At 49.6% G+C, this 24264-nt stretch overlaps 1 protein-coding gene across 1 annotated transcript; it reads right to left on the reverse strand.

The window, feature by feature from the left end:
- Positions 1–5179: 5179 nt before the first annotated feature.
- LOC147959437 (uncharacterized) lies at positions 5180–23041 on the reverse strand. The gene is made up of 2 exons (XM_087532654.1): positions 22664–23041; positions 5180–5683 (listed from the first exon to the last, which is right to left on the reverse strand). Exons 1-2 carry the CDS (start codon positions 22985–22987, stop codon positions 5180–5182), a joined length of 828 nt encoding a protein of 275 aa, XP_087388780.1. The 5' UTR covers positions 22988–23041.
- Between the last annotated feature and the right edge of the window lie 1223 nt (positions 23042–24264).

The following is a 24264-nucleotide window of genomic DNA, read 5'->3' on the forward strand; positions in this document are numbered from 1 at the left end:
GTGTTGAGCACTCCTAAACCCCCATACTCCTTTAGTCGACAAACCGTTTCCCAATTTATCTTGCACTTGGCCCCGGTCGTCTTGTCCGAGTCGGACCAAAGGAAGGCCCTCTCAAGCTTGTTAAGGCTATCAAGAGTGCTTGACGGAACAATTAGTGGTGTGATGGAGAACACCACTTGAGATGAAATGACCGACTTGAAGAGGGCCGTGCGGCCGATGGCGGTGATATCCTGACCTTCCCAAGTGACCAATTTGCCGGCTGCCTTGTCTTAAAGATATTAGAAATCCACCCTCTTGAGTTGACACACAGAGAGCGGTAGACCAAGATATTTCATGGGGAAAGATGCCCGAGCTGCCATCACGCTTTCAAGAATGTGCTCGAGATTAAGATGATTGCATCAGATAGGCACAACTAAGCATTTCTGGAAGTTTGTGTGAAGACCCGTCACCTCTCCAAAGCATCTCATGATCGAGGCGATGTTGTCAATATCCCTCTTGACTGGGCTGATAGGGGGGCCGGGCAATCTGTTAAGCATGATGTGCGAGGATGATGAGGATAGAAGCGCGGCAATCCAATCCCGAAATTTGGGGGGGAACCCCAGTCATTGTAGAAGGTCAAGGATATAACCCCACTTGACCGAGTCAAAAGCCTTTTTAATGTCAAGTTTGAAAAGAAGGGCAGGGGTCTTGCTCTTGTGAAGCCGCCTCGCAAAATTCTGAACGTACATAAGTTGTCGTGAATGCTTCTCCTTTTGATGAATGCACTTTGGGCGTTGGAGATGAGGTCGTCCATGTGGGGGGCTAACCGAAGCGATAAAATCTTAGCAATGATTTTGGCGATGGCATGGATGAGGCTAATTGGCCTATAGTCAGAAATGCCTTCCGCACCCTCCTTTTTGGGTAAGAGAACAACATTGGCGGAGTTGAGCCATTGCAGGTTGGAGGTGTGTCGGGAATCGAAGCGTTGGATAACCCTCATAATATCATGCTTGATAACTCCCAACACTTTTTTAAAAAAAGTGCCCGTGAAGCCATTCGGACCGGGCGCCTTATCACAAGGCATATCCTTTATGGCCGCCCAAACCTCCTCCTCGGTGATTGTATCAGCAAGGTCATGCAAAGCATGGGGCTCGGTGCCAAGCTCCTCCCAGTTAAAATCCATGTTGCTCGAACCCCCTCTACCCATGACCTCGGAGAAGTGGCCATGAATGATCTCCTCCTTTTCCTCATGCCCGGTTACCCAACCATGCCCGTGCTTGATCCGATGGATGTGATTTTTCCGTCTTCGTGCATTTATGCGGCGGTGGAAGAATTTTGTGTTTGCATCACCCTCTTTCAAATTTGTAATCCTAGCGCATTGGCTCTTCCTAGCCCTCTCAAGCACCGCCAAACTAATCACCCTCCGCTTGAGCCTAGAGCGGAGGTCTCGCTCCTCGGGAGAGAGGGCCCTCTCCTCTTGAGCAATGTCAAGGCGGAGAATCACAAGAAGGGCCGCGTGAAACTGGACCTTTGCCCTGGAGAACAACCTCCTGCTCCACTCCATGAGACGAAGCGATGTTTTCTTTAGCTTGTGATGAAGGACTTGATAAGGCTCTGTGTGGTCCACCCACTTGTCCCAAGCCTTTTGAACCACTTCGTTGAAGCCGTGCAAGGATACCCAGAAATTCTCAAATTTGAAAGACCATGGCCTCCTAGGACCCTTGTCATCCGCCAGTAGTAGGGGGCAATGATCGAAGAGCGAAGACGACAAGGCATGAAGCACATGCGTGTTGAATGTTGCATCCCAAACCACATTGCAAAAGAAGGAGTCTAGCTTGCAGAGGGTCAGATTCTCCCTCTCATTACTCCAGGTGAAGCGCCTATTTTGGAGGTGGATTTCCTTGAGCTCGCAAGATTGCAGCGTAGAACGAAACCGGTTGATCCTACTCAGATTCACATTTCTCTTGTTTTTGTCTCTAGCCCGGTAAATTTGATTGAAGTCCCCAAGAGCAAGCCATGGCACACTCGGAGAAGGCTTGTGGGCGACAAGCTCGGTGAAGAACGCATCTTTGCACGAGTGATCGGTGGGCCCGTAGACGGAGGTGAGAGAGAAGCACACGTCAGTCGCGCAAATCCGAACCATGGCCGAGAGGCAATAAGTAGAGGTTGTTACCCCGGAGACATCGACCACACTATCATCCCAAAGTAAGAGTATCCCTCCTCTAGTCCCGTTCGCTGGGCGCTGGGCGAAATTTTTTAGTTTGTTGCCCCCAAGGAAGGCAGCCACAAACTTGTCCACATTGTCGAGCTTTGTCTCCTGTAAGCAGGCGAGCTAACACGAGGAGGCAGCGATTGTAGCACTGACTGTTGCCCTCCTTGCAGGGCAATTTAGCCCGCGGACATTCCAGCTTAAAGTGTTGACGGGTTGTGACATCATGGAGAACTGAGACAAACACATTGAACGGCAAGGCATTGATGAAACTGCCACATACAACCCAACCAACTACGCAATCTGGTGCCTCTGATACAACTCACGCAAAGGAAAGCAAAAACTAAAGAAGCCACCCTGGGCCTAATGGAAAGCTGGTCTAACATAGCAACTAGGAACTCCCAACAACGTAGTTGACAACTTGGGCTTCCGTCGGCTGTGAGCCCAGGGCCCTGTCCTGGTCGGCCACAAGCTCCGTGGCACCCTCGCCACCATGGTCGATCAAGGCGTCCTCGACGCCGTTGTCAGCAGCATCATGAAGATGGAAGAACTCCCTCATGGCCATAATCACTTCTGGAGCTAGCTGGTCCTTGAACTTGGCTGTGAACTTGTCCAGCGTGTCCACTGTGACATCTTCCTCGTCCCTGATGATCCTGAGACTGCGACACACGAGCTTTTCCGCCTCCTTGGCCGCTGGAGCAGCAGCCTTCTTGTCGCCGGAGCGCCTAATCCGTTGCAGCGAAAGGCCGCCTCTAATGGAGATTTTAACACCGGCAAGCGTCTTACGGTGAACTATGGGTGCCCTGGGCGGAGATGATGCAGGCAAGGCGAGGATGCCCATCTGCCGAGCCTCAAAGATGGGCGCCAGCGTAGCTCCGGCGCCCTGTAGGCTATGGCCACACGACGGAGAAGGCGTGCGGTGCAACGGGCCGTCAGCAACCAGTGGTGGAGTGGGGGAGGACTCGAAGCCAGGAGTTCTGGCAGGCGATGACAGGGGCCGAAGCAGCGTCACGCGTGAGCAGAGCTCGAGCAGGGATAGGCTGGGCTCGCTGAGGAGCAGGGGAGAGCTCCTGTCTTCAGCACACTTTGACCTCGAACTTGCCGGCAGGACTGTTGTAGGAGAGAGCGGGGGGGACACCTGGGGGGTGATGCTCTCCGCTGATCGGCGCCTGGCAGAGCGGGGAGAGGCCGAGCGCAAGGGGCTGCGACCGCGAGCACCAGCCACCAGGGAAGGCAACAGCTCGAGGGTGCGCTCTGACTCGCCGCTGCCCGAGCCTGAACCACGCAGGCGAAAGGCAGCGTCATCTACAGGGGGCGCTGCCAGCGCGAGGGCCGCGGCAGGGTTGTGATACGTCTCCAACATATCTATAATTTTTGATTACTCCATGCTATATTATCTACTGTTTTGGACATTATTGGGCTTTATTATCCATTTTTATATTATTTTTAGGACTAACCTATTAACCGGAGGCCCAGCCCAGAATTGCTGTTTTTTTGCCTATTTTAGGGTTTCGAAGAAAAAAGGAATATCAAACGAAGTCCAAACGGAATGAAACCTTCGGGAACGTGATTTTCTCAACAAACAAGACCCGGGAGACTTGGACCCTACGTCAAGACATAAAAGGGGAGGCCACGAGGTAGGGGCGCGCCTACCCCCCCAGGCGCGCCCTCCACCCTCGTGGGCCCCCTGTTGCTCCACCGACGTACTCCTTCCTCCTATATATACCTACGTACCCCCAAACGATCAGATACGGAGCCAAAAACCTAATTCCACCGCCGCAACTTTCTGTATCCACGAGGTCCCATCTTGGGGCCTATTCTGGAGCTTCGTCGGAGGGGGCATTGATCACAGAGGGCTTCTACATCAACACCATAGCCCCTCCGATGAAGTGTGAGTAGTTTACCTCAGACCTTCGGGTCCATAGTTATTAGCTAGATGGATTCTTCTCTCTTTTTGGATCTCAATACAATGTTCTCCCCCACTCTTGTGGAGAACTATTCGATGTAATCTTCTTTTTCGATGTGTTTGTTGAGACCGATGAATTGTGGGTTTATGATCAAGTCTATCTATGAACAATATTTGAATCTTCTCTGAATTCTTTTATGTATGATTGGTTATCTTTGCAAGTCTCTTTGAATTATCAGTTTGGTTTGGCCTACTAGATTGATCTTTCTTGCAATGGGAGAAGTGCTTAGCTTTGGGTTCAATCTTGCGGTGTCCTTTCCCAGTGACAGTAGGGGCAGCAAGGCACGTATTGTATTGTTGCCATCGAGGATAACAAGATGGGGTTTTCATCATATTGCATGAGTTTATCCCTCTACATCATGTCATCTTGCTTAAGGTGTTACTCTGTTTTTAACTTAATACTCTAGATGCATGCTGGATAGCGGTCGATGAGTGGAGTAATAGTAGTAGATGCAGGTAGGAGTCGGTCTACTTGTCTTGCACGTGATGCCTATATACATGATCATACCTAGATATTCTCATAACTATGCTCAATTCTATCAATTGCTCAACAGTAATTTGTTCACCCACCGTAGAATACTTATGCTCTCGAGAGAAGCCACTAGTGAAACTTATGGCCCCCGGGTCTATATTTATCATATTAATCTCCTACTACTTAGTTATTTCCTTTGCTCTTTACTTTGCCTTTATTTTACTTTGCATCTTTATCACAAAAAATACCAAAAATATTATCTTATCATATCTATCAGATCTCACTCTCGTAAGTGGCCGTGTAGGGATTGACAACCCCTATTCGCGTTGGTTGCAAGGATTTATTTGTTTTGTGCAGATACGAGGGACTCGCGCGTAGCCTCCTACTAGATTGATACCTTGGTTCTCAAAAACTGAGGGAAATACTTACGCTACTTTGCTGCATCATCCCTTCCTCTTCGGGGAAAACCAACGCAGTGCTCAAGAGGTAGCAGGCTGCCGGCGCGCCGCCGCCCACCAGAACGGTCCCTGGTGCGCGCATCCCGCTGGTGCTCTCACGTGTTGCGGGAGAGAGAGCGTCGCAGCATGGTGCCCCATCCCTCGCGCGAGCGGTCTCCGGGACGCCCACGGCGGCCATCTCGGTCACCTTCGTCGTCATCACGCCTGTCTGGGCGACGTTCGGCTCGCCCCTGCTCAGCACGCCGGTCCCTAGGGGCGATGGTGCCGTCGAAGACACGCCGGTACCAGGTGAACTCGTGGACATCCGGGGGTGGAGGGTTGTCGTCGTCGCCGGCCGCCTTGGAGTGGTCCTCGTGGAGATCAAGATGGATGAGGACGCAGTGACGAAGCCCTCGCCGTCCACGGCGACGGTGCCCACAAGCCAGAAGAGTGAGCCACTTCACCTTCGGCATGGCGCTAGGATCAGCCGTCCATGCCCAGAGCGCCAAATCCCTTGTGTCTTCTTTGTGTCGAGAGCGCGGCTCGATGTAGTCGAGTGAGCAGCTGCGACCGATGAGGAAGGCGGCGATGTACTCGTTCCACCCGTGCAGAGGAACACCCTTTGTCGGTGTCAAAACCGGCGGATCTCGGGTAGGGGGTCCCGAACTGTGCGTCTAGGCGGATGGTAACAGGAGACAAGGGACACAATATTTTTACCCAGGTTCGGGCCCTCTCGATGGAGGTAAAACCCTACTCCTGCTTGATTAATATTGATGATATGGGTAGTACAAGAGTAGATCTACCATGAGATCAAAGAGGCTAAACCCTAGAAGCTAGCCTATGGTATGATTGTCGTTCGTCCTATGGACTAAAACCCTCCGGTTTATATAGACACCGGAGAGGGCTAGGGTTACACAGAGTCGGTTACAATGGGAGGAGATCTACATATCCGTATTGCCAAGCTTTCCTTCCACGCCAAGGAAAGTCCCATCCGGACACGGGACGAAGTCTTCAATCTTGTATCTTCATAGTCCAAGAGTCCGTCCAAAGGTTATAGTCCGGCTATCCGGACACCCCTTAATCCAGGACTCCCTCAGTAGCCCCTGAACCAGGCTTCAATGACGATGAGTCCGGCGCGCAGATTGTCTTCGGCATTGCAAGGTGGGTTCCTCCTCCGTATACTTCATAGAAGATTTTGAACACAAGGATAGTGTCCGACTCTGCAAAATAAGTTCCACATACTGCCATAGAGAGAATAATATTTACACAAGTCTAATCTGCTGACGTATTCCGTAGCGTGTCATCACGCCACAGGCAAGCCTTTATTTGAACCGTTTTTACTGTCCCACCTCAGCGCGTTTTGCGAGGCGGTTTCCTTGGCACGTCTTGTTGAAGCAGAGATCGTGTCCCCTTTATTTATGGGATTCTCATCAATACGGATGTGGGTAACCCAATCGTGCCCATTGGTGTGTCTCCTCGATCAAAGGCGAGTCCCAAACGGTCACGGGGAGGGCTCTTGGTATTCAACCTTTTATAAAGAGACCAAGGCCTTACTCCTTTCTTTTGATCTCAATCGAATTCGCCCTTCGCCTCGAGTTCCAACACCCAAGGCCCCAGATTTCAGGCGCTTCGGACCTTCGACGATGTCCGGCTCTGACCTTCCAGGCCGATGGACGCCTTCCTCCGTCACGGAGGAAGACGTGCTAAAGTTGAGAGAGGCCAGGTTTTTGACCGGCGAAATCTCGCATAGGCTGTCTGCTCACGGGCAGGTTATTCCTACTCCCAAGCCTGGTGAGAGCGTGGTGTTCGTGTCTCACTTCCTCCGAGGGCTAGGCTTCGCGACGGATCCCTTCGTGAGGGGGCTCATGTTTTATTATGGGCTGGAATTTCACGACTTAGCCCCGGAGTCCATCCTTCACATCTCATCGTTCATTGTCGTGTGCGAAGCCTTCCTCCGTATTACTCCTCACTTCGGACTGTGGCTTAAGACCTTTAAAGTAGAGCCGAAGATGATTGAGGGACAGCACACGGAGTGCGGAGGCGCTGTTATAAGCAAGAATGCTGACGCTCCATGGCCCGATGGCTCTTTTCAAGAGAAGTTCGGCTTATGGCAACAAGAGTGGTTTTATATCACAGCTCCCAGGAGCACCAAGTGGGTGGCGCTGCCTGCTTTCCGCTCGGGTCCCCCGCCACGACTGGCGTCATGGGTCAATAAGGGGCTAGACTGGGGGTCGGCAAAGGACGTGCCCCTATTGCAGGGCCGCATCCGAGATCTCCTAGAAAGAGACATCAGTCTGGTCGTGGTGACACAGGTTATGTTAATTCGCCGAGTTCTGCCATGCAAACGTCGCCCCCTCCGCCTGTGGGAGTTCAACCCGGAGGACCACGAGTTCTCCAACATTTTCTTGGCATGACGCCTGTGGAGATGTACAAATTGTTCTTCGGACTACAAGTAGTGTGTCCGGATTCTACGCAGGACGCGGGTCTGAGTTGCAATCATCCGAATACTCAAGTAAGTAGCCATGTGCCCGGACACACCATCCGTTAATTTATCACAACATCACCCTTAAAAGAGGTGTCTTTGAAACAGGAGTGGGTAGCGAAGGCGAAGTTAATCAGGTGTCCGGCCCCCCTTCCCAAGACCTCGCCGGATCCCGTGTTAACCAGGATGCTGGAGATCGTGCCTTCGGAAGGAAGCGAAGGGGGGCAAAGAAGCTGCTGCATCCCCGAAGGAGGCTGTCTGGAAAGGAGGAATCAAAAATTCCTCTACTCAGGGGAGGAAGAAGACTGCCTCTGAAGACCCAGAGTCCATGGTCTCAAAGCAGGGGAAGAAATCTTCGCCAGAGGGTCCTGTGCCGGGGGATGCCTCGGCCGTACTATGCCCTCAAGGGGATCAGCCCTCCACCGAGCCGTAAGTAGAGAGGGGAGGTTTAAAATGAGAGAAATCCTTGTTTTATTTCTGAGGAAAATAACCGAAATTTTACCTTGTAGTTCGGATCTCAGCCCTTCTCAGCAGAGCTCATCTTCGGGGGATCTTCTTCCGGAGATGATGGAGAGCGGAACGCCTCCCCTGCCGTACCGCCTTACGAGGCGGGCGATCCTGAGGTATCGTCGCGGAGGGTTTCTCCGAATCCGGTAGGGCCGGAAGGCAGTCATATGGCCCCCCAAGGCCATCCGTGTCCGGTCTTTGAAAAAGGCCATCGAACGAGTCCGGCACCGCCTGGTGCTCGGTTGGATGAACTGAAGGATCTGTTAGGGCGAGCGTCTATCTCAGAGGAACACCGTACGTTGATGGGTATGGTAATTGAAAGGATTTCGTCCACTGAAAGCGGGTTGCACGAGGCCGTCAAGAGTTTACTTACATGTTTTGAGGTACGCGAGGTGATGTACCTTTTGATAGTTCCGCATATAAGATGCGCCCTGTGTAGATAGTAGCCCCTGAGACTCTGTGTGTTGTCGAAGACGACAGCACGCAGAGGATCATAGTCCCAAGTGTAATTTTGCCGCCTTCCTATGTAGGTGGCGAAGTGTCCGGTGGCCAGTCGGACTGATGAATTTGCCGAGCTAACGCGGCAACTTGACGTGGCAGATGTCGACATCGCGCTTGTCAACAAGCGGCTTGATGAGGCACAAGGTATGTAATTTCTCCGGAGACACCTGGTAAGAGGAGCTTGATGCCAGTATCTTACAGCGTGTGTGCTTGATGCAGATGGGGCCGCTGCCATGGAGAACCTTCGGGCGGAACTTGCCCGAGTCAAGGAGCAAGCCAGGAGAAGTGATGCGGCTGCCGTAAAGGCAATTGAAGAGCTGAAAGCCAAACAGGCTGCTCACTACCGAAGCAAGAAGGAAATGGCCGAAATGGCTGTGAAGTTAAAGAACGCTGCTGATGCGGCAGAACATTTCCGAGATCAGAAAGATAGCGAAGTGGAGAAGCTCTTCTGGTCACAATTCAACAATCCGGAGCGTCTGCTTCCGTTGACCGATCGTTTGGCCGAATGGGCCGAACTGAATAGGTTGTCCGGACTCGCCATGAAGGATGTCGTTAATCATCTGTGGCTGGAAAGGCCAAAGCCGAACAGTTATTTTAGCTTGGTGTAGCAGTCCCTTGGTGCCGTGTCGCATATCAATGCGATGAAGAGGTCAACATGCATAGAGGGTGCGCGGATGGCCTTTGCCCGTGTCAAGACATACTGGGCGGAGATGGAGGCCGCCGCTGTTGCAACCCAAGATTCGGACGGAGGCCGAATACCTGCTGAGCACTATTTTCAGGAAGTTCTGCAAGGCGCTCGTTTAATAGATACGCAGTGCTCGAAGGATATTATGTTCGAATAACGTGTATTGTTGTAAAACAATATTTTGATGAATTGTAGAAGCTTTTTATACTTGTGCCTGCAAGTATTATAATGCCTCATGTGCGGCCGTTGAGGTATATGTGTATATAATCTAAAAGATGGCAGTCGTCGGCTTCAGCCCCCACGCATATAATACGGGGGTGTTCGCAGAAGGCGCATTCTCACACTTGATCCAATGTCTTGGTCCATGAAGGAGGTGATAGCGCAGCAAACTAGGCAATCGTACTATAATGCTTTATCACTTTCACTTAGCCATAGGAGTTTGACAGGGGGGCTACTATATAGCCCCTGGTGGCGCCGCGCTCGCCCGAACTCGGGGCGCGTGTGTGCATGGCCGGGAAACGACCCTTCGTTAATGCGGAGGAATCCCGAAGACTCCGATAGGTCATCAAGTGGTTGACCAGTCTCACGCTATATCATGACAGTCAGTTTTTGGCTTTCTCTACTGAGGTGCTCGCCTGGCTGAACCGGGGCACAATCGCAGTAGTTCTCCTAGTGCCGCCTTAGCCGATAGAGCGGAATGTAAGGCAGCAAAACACAGGAGCCGGGAAAACCCAACATTTGACCAAAGACATGATTCGGAGCTGATGCATATAAGGCCAAACTTGCGACGACGAACACTCCCTAAGGTATTCGGTCTTTATAAAAACGGGCTGAGCAGTGCCCATGATAATAAGCCCCTGGTGTCTAGGTACGTGCGAAATTCTGACGTGGCCACATGCCAAGACGCCAGCCTCCTCCTCGGTTATATTGTGAATCCGGGGGATGTGCATCAACAAGAGATAGTGAAAAAGGTTTACGCAGGGTCTTAATCTAAAGAGAATCCTTGGGACGGGTCCCTGCTACACGTCTGCGCCTGTGTCTCCGTTGCGCCGTGTCCTGGACGGGTGTAGCACGGTGTTCATCTGTAAAAGAGAGGAACTTAGTTGAAAGAAGAATAGCCGTGCGAAATATATGTTGTACTAAGTAAACAAAGTATAATTCAAGATGGGGAAAATTGAGCCTTATTGTCGCTTATTTTACATATGCGGAGCCCCTTGTATAGGGGTGTACGGCTACAAAAACCTTTATCAATTATAAGTTTGCTCCGGACTCGCCTAGCCGTGTCCGTGGTCTTAATGACCTGTTAGATGCTTTTGTTGGTGAAGCTGTTTTAATGTGTGGCTGTCAAGGCAGCCGTATAGTCTTCTGCGCGCGAGGAACATTCAATGTTTCCCTTTAGTGAGATGATGCCTCGTGGGTCGGGCATCTTAAGCGTGAGAGATGCAAAATGCGGTATTGCGTTAAAGCGGGCGAAAACTTCGCGTCCCAGTAGTGCTTGATAGCCCCTTGAAAATGGGGCGATGTGGAGGGTTAGCTTTTCGCGACGGAAGTTATCGGGGGAACCGAACATTACTTCTAGCAGGAGAGAACCCATGCAATGGGCATCCGGGCCTGGCGTTACTCCTTTAAAGGAAGTGTTGCTATGGCGAATTTTTGTTGGGTCCATCCCCATTTTGCGGACTGTGTCCTGATATAGCAGGTCTAGACCACTGCCGCCGTCCATCAGGACTTGTGTAAAGTGGAATCCGTCGATTATCGGATCTAATACCAAGGCGGTCCAACCTGCGTTCCGGATACTTCCGGAGTAATCCTGATGGTCGAAGGTGATTGGTTTTAACAACCAGTGGCGAGACTCCTTTGTGATAGGCCGCATGGCGCATATCTCTATAGGCGCCACTTTGTTTTTCCCTTTTTTCACGTGAAGTAAGTTTACTGTTTCGACTTCTTGTGGGAAATTATTTTGTTTCCCGGTGCTCTGCTTGTGGGGTTCGTCATCGTCCTCACTTGGTGTATTGAGCCCCTTGTGTTCGGTGTTGAGTTTGCCGGATTGCTTGAAGACCCAACATTCTCTGTGGGTCTAGTTTGCAGGCTTCCCGGGAGTGCTGTGGATTTGACATATTTTGTCCAAGATTTTGTTTAGGCTAGATAGCCCGCCCCTGTTATCCTTGAGGGGCAGCTTTTTCTGACCCTACCGAGAGCTTTTGAATCCGGTGTTAACTGTCGTGCTCTTCGGGTTGTTTCCCTTATTCCGGCGCTGGTCCTTGCTGCGACGCGGTTTCTCGTTACCATCCTTGACTTCGGATGTACTTGGGTCGCTGGTGCTGCATCTTGCCAACCAGCTGTCCTCTCCCGCGCAAAAGCGGGTCATGAGGCTTGTTAATGCGGCCATTGTTCTTGGCTTTTCTTGGCCGAGGTTTCTGGCGAGCCATTCGTCTCGAACGTTGTGTTTCAAAGCTGCTAAGGCTTCGGCGTCCGGACAGTCAACTATCTGGTTCTTTTTAGTAAGAAATCTGTCCTAGAGTTTCCGGGCTGACTCTCCGGGCTGTTGAGTTATATGACTTAAATCGTCTGCATCCGGAGGCCGGACATAGGTCCCTTGAAAATTTGCCCGAAAAGCATCCTCGAGATCTTCCCAACTTCCAATGGTGTTTTTGGGAAGGCCTTTAAGCCAATGCCGGGCTGGCCCTTTGAGCTTGAGGGGTAAGTATTTTATGGCGTGGAGGTCGTCTCCTCTGGCCATATGGATATGGAGGATATAGTCCTCAATCCAGACTCCAGGGTCTGTCGTTCCGTCATATGCCTCTATGTTTACGGGCTTGAATCCCGCTGGAAATTCATGGTCCAGCACCTCATCGGTGAAACATAGGGGGTGTGCGGCACCCCTGTATTTGGGTGTGCCGTAGTGTTCGGATGTTTGTTGTGTTGCATTGCTTACTAAAGGTTGCTTTCTTGGCCCGTAGATAGATCTGGCTGGGCCATCTTTTTGATGCGAATCCTTGAGTGGGTCGCGTGCTGGCTTGTGTGCAATGCCTCTTGCCGCTCTATATTGGCCATGGGGTCGTTTATCCGACCGGGTGGCTTCCTTATTTGTTGATTGCGGAGGTTCTAAGGCCTCCTCATCAAATTCAGGCAGGAGCTTTCGCTTCGGGTAGCTTTTTGTGTGGCGACTGTCGCCGTATTTGTCTGCGGTGTTGAGTACTTTGCTCCACCTGATTCTGAGTGCATCTTCCGCAGTTTTGAGCTTCCGCTTCTGATTTTTCAGGCTACGCGTAGTGGCGACGAGCCTTTTGTGGAGGTTCTTCTACTCCAGGAACTTGTCCGGCGTGAGGTCGTCCGGACTGTTATCTTCGCCGGGGACGGGTTGTGTGGTTTGTTTATCCAAGTTGCCTTGTTCGGACGGTTGCTCGATGCCATGTTCATCGTTCGCCGGCTCACCCTGCTCTGTGGCTGGGTCTGTATGACCGCTGTCTCTGTCGAGGCGGGGCTTGGAGCGGCGCTTACGCCATCGCTTTGACTGCTTTTCGGAGGAACGACCCTTCGTTGCGTCCTCCCGTTCATCCTCGTCGTTTCCTTTGGGTGTGTCCACCATGTATACATCGTAGGATGGGGTGGCTGTCCAGTGCCCTATGGGCGTTGGTTCCTGTTTGCCTCCTACATCGTCGTCCATGCCGTCGATGTCTTCGGAGTCGAAGTCAAGCATGTCGGTTAAATCGTCGACAGTGGCTACGAAGTGGGTGGTGGGTGGGCGTCGAATTTCTTCGTTGTCCGCATCCCAATCATGTTGGCCATAATCCGGCCAGGGCTCTCCTGACAAAGAGAGAGACCTTAGTGAATTCAGAATGTCGCCGAAGGGCGAGTGCTGAAAGATATCTGTGGTGGTGAATTCCGGCGCCCAATCGGATTCGATTGGCAAGGGCGCGAAGGGTTCGGAGTCCGGAGCAGGGTCCGGCACCTTGGAGTCACGGGCTTCGCAGAGGATAAAGCTGGTGTTTGGCTCGATCGCCGTTGAGACTCCAACCCCCGAGGCGGTGTCTAGCCACCCGCCCTCGATCGGCGTAGTTGGCTCCGAGCTAAGGGTCGGAGCTGTTGCGGGCGCGGCCTCCAGGGCACTGTTCAGCGGTAGAGCTAAGTCATGCCCATCGTGACAGTGCGGCGCGCTTGGTTGTGGCTCGGATCCATCGAAGATCAAGTCTCCGCGGATGTCAGACGTGTAGTTCAAACTTCCAAATCTGACCTGACAGTCAGGGGCGTAGCTTTCAATCTGCTCCAGATGGCCAAGCGAATTAGCCCGCAGTGCAAAGCCGCCGAACACGAAGATCTGTCCAGGGAGAAAGGTCTCACCCTGGACCGCATCGTTGTTGATGATCGGAGGAGCCATCGGGCCTAAAGGTGACGACACAGAGGAACTCTCAATGAAAGCACCAATGTCGGTGTCAAAACCAGTGGATCTCGGGTAGTGAAGGAAATATGCCCTAGAGGCAATAATAAAGTTATTATTTATTTCCTTATATCATGATAAATGTTTATTATTCATGCTAGAATTGTATTAACCGGAAACATAATACATGTGTGAATACATAGACAAACAGAGTGTCACTAGTATGCCTCTACTTGACTAGCTCGTTAATCAAAGATGGTTATGTTTACCTAACCATATACAAAGAGTTGTTATTTGATTAACGAGGTCACATCATTAGTTGAATGATCTGATTGACATGACCCATTCCATTAGCTTAGCACCCGATCGTTTAGTATGTTGCTATTGCTTTCTTCATGACTTATACATGTTCCTATGACTATGAGATTATGCAACTCCCGTTTGCCGGAGGAACACTTTGGGTGCTACCAAACATCACAACGTAACTGGGTGATTATAAAGGAGCATTACAGGTGTCTCCAAAGGTAGATGTTGGGTTGGCGTATTTCGAGATTAGGATTTGTCACTCCGATTGTCAGAGAGGTATCTCTGGGCCCTCTCGGTAATGCACATCACATAAGCCTTGCAAGCATTGCAACTAATGAGTTAGTTGCGAGATGATGTATTACGGAACGAGTAAAGAGACTTGCCGGTAACGAGGTTGAACTAGGTATTGGAATACCGACGATCGAATCTCGGGCAAGTAACATACCGATGACAAAGGGAACAACGTATGTTGTTATGCGGTTTGACCGATAAAGATCTTCGTAGAATATGTAGGAGCCAATATGGGCATCCAGGTCCCGCTATTGGTTATTGACCGGAGACGTGTCTCGGTCATGTCTACATTATTCTCGAACCCGTAGGGTCCGCACGCTTAAGGTTACGATGACAGTTATATTATGAGTTTATGCATTTTGATGTACCGAAGGTTGTTCGGAGTCCAGGATATGATCACGGACATGACGAGGAGTCTCGAAATGGTCGAGACATAAAGATTGATATATTGGAAGCCTATGTTTGGATATCGGAAGTGTTCCGGGTGAAATCAGGATTTTACCGGAGTACCGGGAGGGTTACCGGAACCCCCCGGGAGCTATATGGGCCATAGTGGGCCTTAGTGGAAAAGAGAAGGGGCTGCCTTAGATGGGCTGCGCGCCTCCCCCTTCCCCTAGTCCTATTAGGACTAGGAGAGGTGGCCGGCCCCCTCCTCCTCTTTTCCCCCTCCGCGAATCCTATTCCAACTAGGATTGGGGGGGGGGGATCCTACTCCCAGAGGGAGTAGGACTCTCCTGGCGCACCCATTGTGGCCGGCCAGCCTCCCCCCTTTTGGTCCTTTATATACTGAGGTAGAGGCACCCTAGAACACACAAGTTGATCCACGTGATCTATTCCTTAGCCGTGTGCGGTGCCCCCAGCCACCATATTCCTCGATAATACTGTAGCGGAGTTTAGGCGAAGCCCTGCTGCTGTAGTGCATCAAGATCGTCACCACGCCGTCGTGCTGACGGAACTCTTCCCCGACACTTTGCTGGATCGGATTCCGGGGATCGTCATCGAGCTAAACGTGTGCTCGAACTCGGAGGTACCGTAGTTTCGGTACTTGATCGGTTGGATCGTGAAGACGTACGACTACTTCCTCTACGTTGCGTCAACACTTCCGTAGTCGGTCTGCGTGGGTACGTAGACTACACTCTCCCCTCTCGTTGCTATGCATCACATGATCTTGCGTGTGCGTAGGAAAATTTTTGAAATTACTACGAAACCCAACAGTGGCATCCGAGCCTAGGTTATTTATGTTGATGTTATATGCACGAGTAGAACACAAGTGAGTTGTGGGCGATATAAGTCATACTGCCTACCAGCATGTCATACTTTGGTTCGGCGGCATTGTTGGACGAGACGACCCGGACCAACATTACGCGTACGCTTACGCGAGACCGGTTCCCCCGACGTGCTTTGCACATAGGTGGCTTGCGGGCGACTGTCTCTCCAACTTTAGTTGAACCGAGTATGGCTACTCCCGGTCCTTGCGAAGGTTAAAACGGAGTCTATTTGACAAACTATCATTGTGGTTTTGATGCGTAGGTGAGATTGGTTCTTGCTTAAGCCCGTAGCAGCCACGTAAAACTTGCAACAACAAAGTAGAGGACGTCTAACTTGTTTTTGCAGGGCATGTTGTGATGTGATATGGTCAAGGCATGATGATAAATTTTATTGTATGAGATGATCATGTTTTGTAACCGAGTTATCGGCAACTGGCAGGAGCCTTATGGTTGTCGTTTTATTGTATGCAATGCAATCGCGATGTAATGCTTTACTTTATTACTAAACGGTAGTGATAGTCGTGGAAGCATAAGATTGGCGAGACGACAATGATGCTACGATGGAGATCAAGGTGTCGTGCCGGTGACGATGGTGATCACTACGGTGCTTCGGAGATGGAGATCACAAGCACAAGATGATGATGGCCATATCATATCACTTATATTGATTGCATGTGATGTTTATCCTTTTATGCATCTTATCTTGCTTTGATTGACGGTAGCATTATAAGATGATCTCTCACAAAATTATCAAGAAGTGTTCTCCCTGAGTATGCACCGTTGCGAAAGTTCTTCGTGCTGAGACACCACGTGATGATCGGGTGTGATAGGTTCTACGTTCAAATACAACGGGTGCAAAACAGTTGCACATGCAGAGTACTCAGGTTATACTTGACGAGCCAAGCATATACAGATATGGCCTCGGAACACGGAGACCGAAAGGTCGAGCGTGAATCATATAGTAGATATGATCAACATAGTGATGTTCACCAATGAAACTACTCCATCTCACGTGATGATCGGACATGGTTTAGTTGATTTGGATCACGTAATCACTTAGAGGATTAGAGGGATGTCTATCTAAGTGGGAGTTCTTGAGTAATATGATTAAATTGAACTTAAATTTATCATGAACTTAGTCCTGGTAGTATTTTGCAAATCATGTTGTAGATCAATAGCTCGCGTTGTTGCTTCCCTGTGTTTATTTTGATATGTTCCTAGAGAAAATTGTGTTGAAAGATGTTAGTAGCAAAGATGCGGATTGGATCCGTGATCTGAGGTTTATCCTCATTGCTGCACAGAAGAATTATGTCCTTGATGCACCGCTAGGTGACAGACCTATTGCAGGAGCAGATGCAGACGTTATGAACGTTTGGCTAGCTCAATATGATGACTACTTGATAGTTTAGTGCACCATGCTTAATGGCTTAGAATCGGGACTTCAAAGACGTTTTGAACGTCATGGAGCATATGAGATGTTCCAGGAGTTGAAGTTAATATTTCAAGTAAATACCCGAGTTGAGAGATATGAAAGTCTCCAACAAGTTCTATAGCTAAAAGATGGAGGAGAATCGCTCAACTAGTGAGTGCCCAGATTGTCTGAGTACAACAATCGCTTGAATCAAGTGGGAGTTAATCTTCCAGATAAGATAGTGATTGACAGAATTCTCTAGTCACCATCACCAAGTTAGTAGAACTTTGTGATGAGCTATGATATGCAAGGGATAACAGAAACGATTCCCAAGCTCTTCGTAATACGGAAATTGACGAAGGTAGAAATCGAGAAAAACATCAAGTGTTGATGGTAGACAAGACTACTAGTTTCAAGAAAAGGGCAGAGGGAAGAAGGGGAACTTCAAGAAGAACAGCAAGCAAGTTGCTACTCAAGTGAAGAAGCCCAAGTCTGGTCCTAAGCCTGAGACTAAGTGTTTCTACTGCAAAGGGACTGGTCACTGGAAGCGGAACTACCCCAAGTGATTGGCAGATAAGAAGGATGGCAAAGTGAACATAAGTATATTTGATATACATGTTATTGATGTGTACTTTACTAGTGTTTATAGCAACCCCTCAGTATTTGATACTAGTTCAGTTGCTAAGATTAGTAACTCGAAACGGGAGTTGCAGAATAAACAGAGACTAGTTAAGGGTGAAGTGACGATGTGTGTTGGAAGTGGTTCCGAGATTGATATGATCATCATCGCACACTCCCTATACTTTCGGGATTAGTGTTGAACCTGAATAAGTGTTATTTGGTGATTGCGTTGAGCATGAATATGATTTGATCATGTTTATTGTAATACGGTTATTCATTTAAGTAAGAGAATAAATTGTTGTTCTGTTTACATGAATAAAACCTTATATGGTTACACACCCAATGAAAATAGTTTGTTGGATCTCGATCGTAGTGATACACATAATCATAATATTGAAACCAAAAGATGCAAAGTTAATAATGATGGTGCAACTTATTTGTGGCACTACCGTTTAGGTCATATTGGTGTAAAGCACATGAAGAAACTCCATGCTGATGGGCTTTTGGAATCACTTGATTATGAATCAGTTGATGCTTGCGAACCATGCCTCATGGGCAAGATGACTAAGACTCTGTTCTTCGGAACAATGGAGCGAGCAACAGATTTGTTGGAAATCATACATACTGATGTATGTGGTCCGATAAATATTGAGGCTCGCGACAAGTATCATTATTTTCTGATCTTCACAGATGATTTGAGCAGATATGAGTATATCTACTTGATGAAACATAAGTCTGAAACATTTGAAAAGTTCAAAGAATTTCAGAGTGAAGTGAAAAATCATCGTAACAAGAAAATAAAGTTTCTACGATCTGATCGTAGAGAAGAGTATTTGAGTTACGAGTTTGGCCTTCAGTTTAAAACAATGTGAAATAGTTTCACTACTCATGCCACCTGGAACACCACAGTGTAATGGTGTGTCCGAACGTCATAACCGTACTTCATTGAATATAGTACAATCTATGATGTCTCTTACCAATCTACCACTATCGTTTTGGGGTTATGCATTAGAGACAGCTGCATTCACGTTAAATAGGGCACCATCTAAATTCGTTGAGACGACACCATATGAACTATGGTTTGGCAAGAAACCTAAGCTGTCATTTCTTAAAGTTTGGGACTGCGATGCTTATGTGAAAAAGTTTCAATATGATAAGCTCGAACCCAAATCGGAGAAGTAAATCTTCATAGGATATCCAAAGGAAACTATTGGATACACCTTCTATCACAGATCCGAAGGCAAGACTTTTGTTGCTAAATTCGGAAACTTTCTGGAGAAGGAGTTTCTCTCAAAAGAAGTGAGTGGGAGGAAAGTAGAAAACTTGATAAGGTAATTGTACCTTCTTCCTTATTGGAAAGTAGTTCATCACAGAAATCTGTTCCTGTGACTACTACACCAATTAGTGAGGAAGCTAATGATGATGATCATGTAACTTCAGATCAAGTTACTACCGAATCTCGTAGGTAAACCAGAGTGAGATCCGCACCAGAGTGGTACAGTAATCCTGTTCTGGAAGTCATGTTACTAGACCATGACAAACTTGCGAACTATGAGGAAGCGATGATGAGCCCAGATTCCGCGAAATGGTTTGAGGCCATAAAATCTGAGATATGATCCATGTATGAGAACAAAGTATGGACTTTGATGGATTTGCCCGATGATCGGCGAGCCATAGAAAATAAATGGATCTTCAAGAGGAAGACGGACGCTGATAGTAGTGTTACTATCTACAAAGCTAGAATTGTCGCAAAAGATTTTCGACAAGTTCAAGGTGTTGACTGCGGTGAGATCTTCTCACTCGTATATATGCTTAAGTCTGTCCAAATCATGTTAGCAATTGCCGCATTTTATGAAATCTGGCAAATGGATAAACAAAACTGCATTCCTTAATGGATTTCTTAAAGAAGAGTTGTATATGATGCAACCAGAAGGTTTTTTCAATCCTAAAGGTGTTAACAAAATATGCAAGCTCCAACGATCCATCTATGGACTGGTGCAAGTATCTCGGAGTTGGAATATACGCTTTGATAAGTTGATCAAAGCATATAGTTTTATACAGACTTACGGTGAAGCCTGTATTTACAAGAAAGTGAGTGGGAGTACTACAACATTTCTGATAAGTATATGTGAACAACATATTGTTGATCGGAAATAATGTATAATTTTCTGGAAAGCATAAAGGAATATTTGAAAGGAATTTTTCAAAGAAAGACCTTGGTAAAGCTGCTTACATATTGAGCATCAAGATCTATAGAGATAGATCAAGACGCTTGATAAGTTTTTCAATGAGTACATACCTTGACAAGATTTTGAAGTAGTTCAAAATGGAACAGTCAAAGAAAGAGTTCTTTCCTGTGTTGCAAGGTGTGAAATTGAGTAAGACTCAAAGCCCGACCACGGCAGAAGATAGAAATAGAATGAAAGTCATTCCCTATGCCTCAGCCATAGGTTCTATAAAGTATGCCATGCTGTGTACCAGATCTATTGTATACCCTACACTGTGTTAAGCAAGGGAGTACAATAGTGATCTAAGAGTAGATCACTGGACAGCGGTCAAAATTATCCTTAGTGGAATAAGGAAATATTTCTCAATTATGGAGGTAACAAAAAGGTTCGTCGTAAAAAGTTACGTCGATGCAAATTTTGACACAGATCTGGATGATAAGTCTCGATCTAGATACATATTGAAAGTGGGAGCAATTAGCTAGAGTAGCTCCATGCAGAGCATTGTTGACATAGAAATTTGCAAAATACTTACGGATCTGTATGTGACAGACCCGTTGACTAAAAATTATCTCACAAGCAAAACATGATCACACCTTAGTACTCTTTGGGTGTTAATCACATAGCGATGTGAACTAGATTACTGACTCTAGTAAACCCTTTGGGTGTTGATCACATATCAATGTGAACTATTGCTGTTAAATCACATGGCGATGTGAACTAGATTATTGACTCTAGTGCAAGTGGGAGACTGAAGGAAATATGCCCTAGAGGCAATAATAAAGTTATTATTTATTTCCTTATATCATGATAAATGTTTATTATTCATGCTAGAATTGTATTAACCGGAAACATAATACATGTGTGAATACATAGACAAACAGAGTGTCACTAGTATGCCTCTACTTGACTAGCTCGTTAATCAAAGATGGTTATGTTTACCTAACCATATACAAAGAGTTGTTATTTGATTAACGAGGTCACATCATTAGTTGAATGATCTGATTGACATGACCCATTCCATTAGCTTAGCACCCGATCGTTTAGTATGTTGCTATTGCTTTCTTCATGACTTATACATGTTCCTATGACTATGAGATTATGCAACTCCCGTTTGCCGGAGGAACACTTTGGGTGCTACCAAACATCACAATGTAACTGGGTGATTATAAAGGAGCATTACAGGTGTCTCCAAAGGTAGATGTTGGGTTGGCGTATTTCGAGATTAGGATTTGTCACTCCGATTGTCAGAGAGGTATCTCTGGGCCCTCTCGGTAATGCACATCACATAAGCCTTGCAAGCATTGCAACTAATGAGTTAGTTGCGAGATGATGTATTACGGAACGAGTAAAGAGACTTACCGGTAACGAGGTTGAACTAGGTATTGGAATACCGACGATCGAATCTCGGGCAAGTAACATACCGATGACAAAGGGAACAACGTATGTTGTTATGCGGTCTGACCGATAAAGATCTTCGTAGAATATGTAGGAGCCAATATGGGCATCCAGGTCCCGCTATTGGTTATTGACCGGAGACGTGTCTCGGTCATGTCTACATTGTTCTCGAACCCGTAGGGTCCGCACGCTTAAGGTTACGATGACAGTTATATTATGAGTTTATGCATTTTGATGTACCGAAGGTTGTTCGGAGTCCCGGATATGATCACGGACATGACGAGGAGTCTTGAAATGGTCGAGACATAAAGATTGATATATTGGAAGCCTATGTTTGGATATCGGAAGTGTTCCGGGTGAAATCGGGATTTTACCGGAGTACCGGGAGGGTTACCGGAACCCCCCGGGAGCTATATGGGCCATAGTGGGCCTTAGTGGAAAAGAGAAGGGGCTGCCCTAGATGGGCTGCGCGCCTCCCCCTTCCCCTAGTCCTATTAGGACTAGGAGAGGTGGCCGGACCCCTCCTCCTCTTTTCCCCCTCCGCGAATCCTATTCCAACTAGGATTGGGGGGGGGGGGAATCCTACTCCCAGAGGGAGTAGGACTCTCCTGGCGCACCCCTTGTGGCCGGCCAGCCTCCCCCCTTTTGGTCCTTTATATACTGAGGTAGAGGCACCCTAGAACACACAAGTTGATCCACGTGATCTATTCCTTAGCCGTGTGCGGTGCCCCCAGCCACCATATTCCTCGATAATGCTGTAGCGGAGTTTAGGCGAAGCCCTGCTGCTGTAGTGCATCAAGATCGTCACCATGCCGTCGTGCTGACGGAGCTCTTCCCCGACACTTTGCTGGATCGGAGTCCGGGGATCGTCATCGAGCTGAACTTGTGCTCAAACTCGGAGGTACCGTAGTTTCGGTACTTGATCGATTGGATCGTGAAGACGTACGACTACTTCCTCTACGTTGCGTCAACGCTTCCGCAGTCGGTCTGCGTGGGTACGTAGACTACACTCTCCCCTCTCGTTGCTATGCATCACATGATCTTGCGTGTGCGTAGGAAAGTTTTTGAAATTACTACGAAACCCAACAGGTAGGGGGTCCCAAACTGTGCGTCTAGGCAGATGGTAACAGGAGACAAGGGACACAATGTTTTTACCCAGGTTCGGGCCCTCTCGATGGAGGTAAAACCCTACTCCTGCTTGATTAATATTGATGATATGGGTAGTACAAGAGTAGATCTACCACGAGATCAAAGAGGCTAAACCCTAGAAGCTAGCCTATGGTATGATTGTCGTTCGTCCTATGGATTAAAACCCTCCGGTTTATATAGACAGCGGAGAGGGCTAGGGTTACACAGAGTCGGTTACAATGGGAGGAGATCTACATATCCGTATTGCCAAGCTTGCCTTCCACGCCAAGGAAAGTCCCATCCGAACACGGGACGAAGTCTTCAATCTTGTATCTTCATAGTCCAAGAGTCCGGCCAAAGGTTATAGTCCGGCTATCCGGACACCCCTTAATCCAGGACTCCCTCACCCTCCATGCACAGGCAGACGTGGTGGAGCATGTCTTCGTTTTCGGCGTGCGCCTCAAGCCTCCACTCGTGCACGTAGATGCGGTAGCCGGCGCCGGGGAGGTTGCCGCGGGACACAGCGTCGGCGCAATGGTGCTGGTGCATGAACCGGATGAAGAACTGCTCCGGATAGTGCTTGACCACCTCGACGTCGGCCGGGCGCGCGCCCAGAGCCAAGGCCAGCTCCGTGGCGACCTGCCTGCACGGGACGTCCTGTCGCGCGCCCTCCAGCCATGCCACAGTGGCATTGGTGGAGAGCAAGGCAGACTCCGCCTGCATGTCGGGAGTTGCGGGGACGACGACGTAGTCCACCTCCGGCCTGACAGAGGCGTCTCCGAGGCGTGGCATGGCTGTCCGAGGAGGAGCAGCCTGCGGAAGCGGACGAGGAACCTCCCAGCCACGACCAGGACGCGGCACCGCCAGACCTGAAGCAGCGGCAGGGCGAGGCAGAGGTGGTGGTGGTACTACTGGGCCGTCAATGAAACTGAGCGGCTTCCACTGGTTCTTGCAACCACACGACATGTGCCCATTAAGAAGGCAGCGAGAGCAGCGGATGGGCTCGCGGCAAGTCGAAGCTCTGTGTCCGCGGGCGATGCACCGACAACATCTGCCCAAGAGCCAACGAGGGATGGGAGGCGGCTTGAATGCCGGAGCGGCGAAAGCCGAGCGGCGCGGACCATTACGTGACACGACGAGCTGCCCGCCGCCGGTCTCCTCGCCAGTCGCCTCGACCTCGCGCCCCGCGCACGTCCTAGCTGCCGGCATTGAAGGCGCGGCCACAGCAGGACAGGAGGAGGCCAGCTACCCCGTCTCCCCGCGGTAGACCTGGCCATGGGCAGCCCGGCCCGGCCGGCCCGGCCCGACGCTGCTCCCGGGCCGAGCTCGGGCCTAGATTTTGAGCTCGGTGGCCTGGCCGGGCCGGGCCCGGGCCCGTCATTTTTGCAGTTTTTTGAAGGGGCCCGGCCCGAGGCCCGAGGCCCGGCGGGCTTTTGCATGTTCGGGCCGGGCTTGGGCCCAAAAACTAGGCCCGATGGCCCTGCCGGGCCGGGCTCGGGCTTGGCTAGGCCCGGCCCGAAGCCCGGCCCGGCCCGAGGTTTGGCCAGGTATACCCCGCGGTTAAGGTGAGGCTCGATTTGAAAATGCGAGGTGCCCGCGGCAGAAGCGGCGCGCATGGACCCAGCCAGGGTGCGGCCCGGAGGCACCACAGCAGGCTGCGAGTCGGGGACGAGCTTCACTTGGGTAGAACCACTGATGAGGCCATGACCGCGGGCGGCGGATCGAGATCTGAAAGCGCCGAGGTCGGGGGAGCCGGCAGAGCCCGCGGCGGCGCGGGCCGGGCCGGAGCACCAGCCGGGGCTCCGATGGGCGGCGGCGGCAGGGGCATGAACCAGGAGGCGTTGAAGCTACCGCAGCGCGACCCGGCCGTCGCCGCCGGCGCGGGCGCGCGAGGGGAAAGCGTGGGTGGGCACATGTGGAACTCCGCTGTAGTGGGCACTTTTTATCTTCAATAACATTTTGGAATAAGGGAAGAAAGATAAAATGTTCATGTGATCACA

This window comes from Triticum urartu, chromosome 7A (assembly GCF_056163025.1).
Source record: "Triticum urartu cultivar PI428250 chromosome 7A, HENAU_Tu73, whole genome shotgun sequence".
NCBI lineage: Eukaryota > Viridiplantae > Streptophyta > Magnoliopsida > Poales > Poaceae > Triticum > Triticum urartu.

What these genes read in the sequence shown, in the direction of transcription:
- LOC147959437 (XM_087532654.1), bottom strand. Translation starts at nt 22,987, where the DNA reads ATGCAGGCGGAGTCTGCCTTGCTCTCCACCAATGCCACTGTGGCATGG. An exon ending in TGTGCATGGAGGGTGAGGGA is followed by an intron (nt 5,684 to 22,663) that starts GTCCTGGATTAA and finishes ACACCGACAAAG; the next exon opens with GGTGTTCCTCTGCACGGGTG.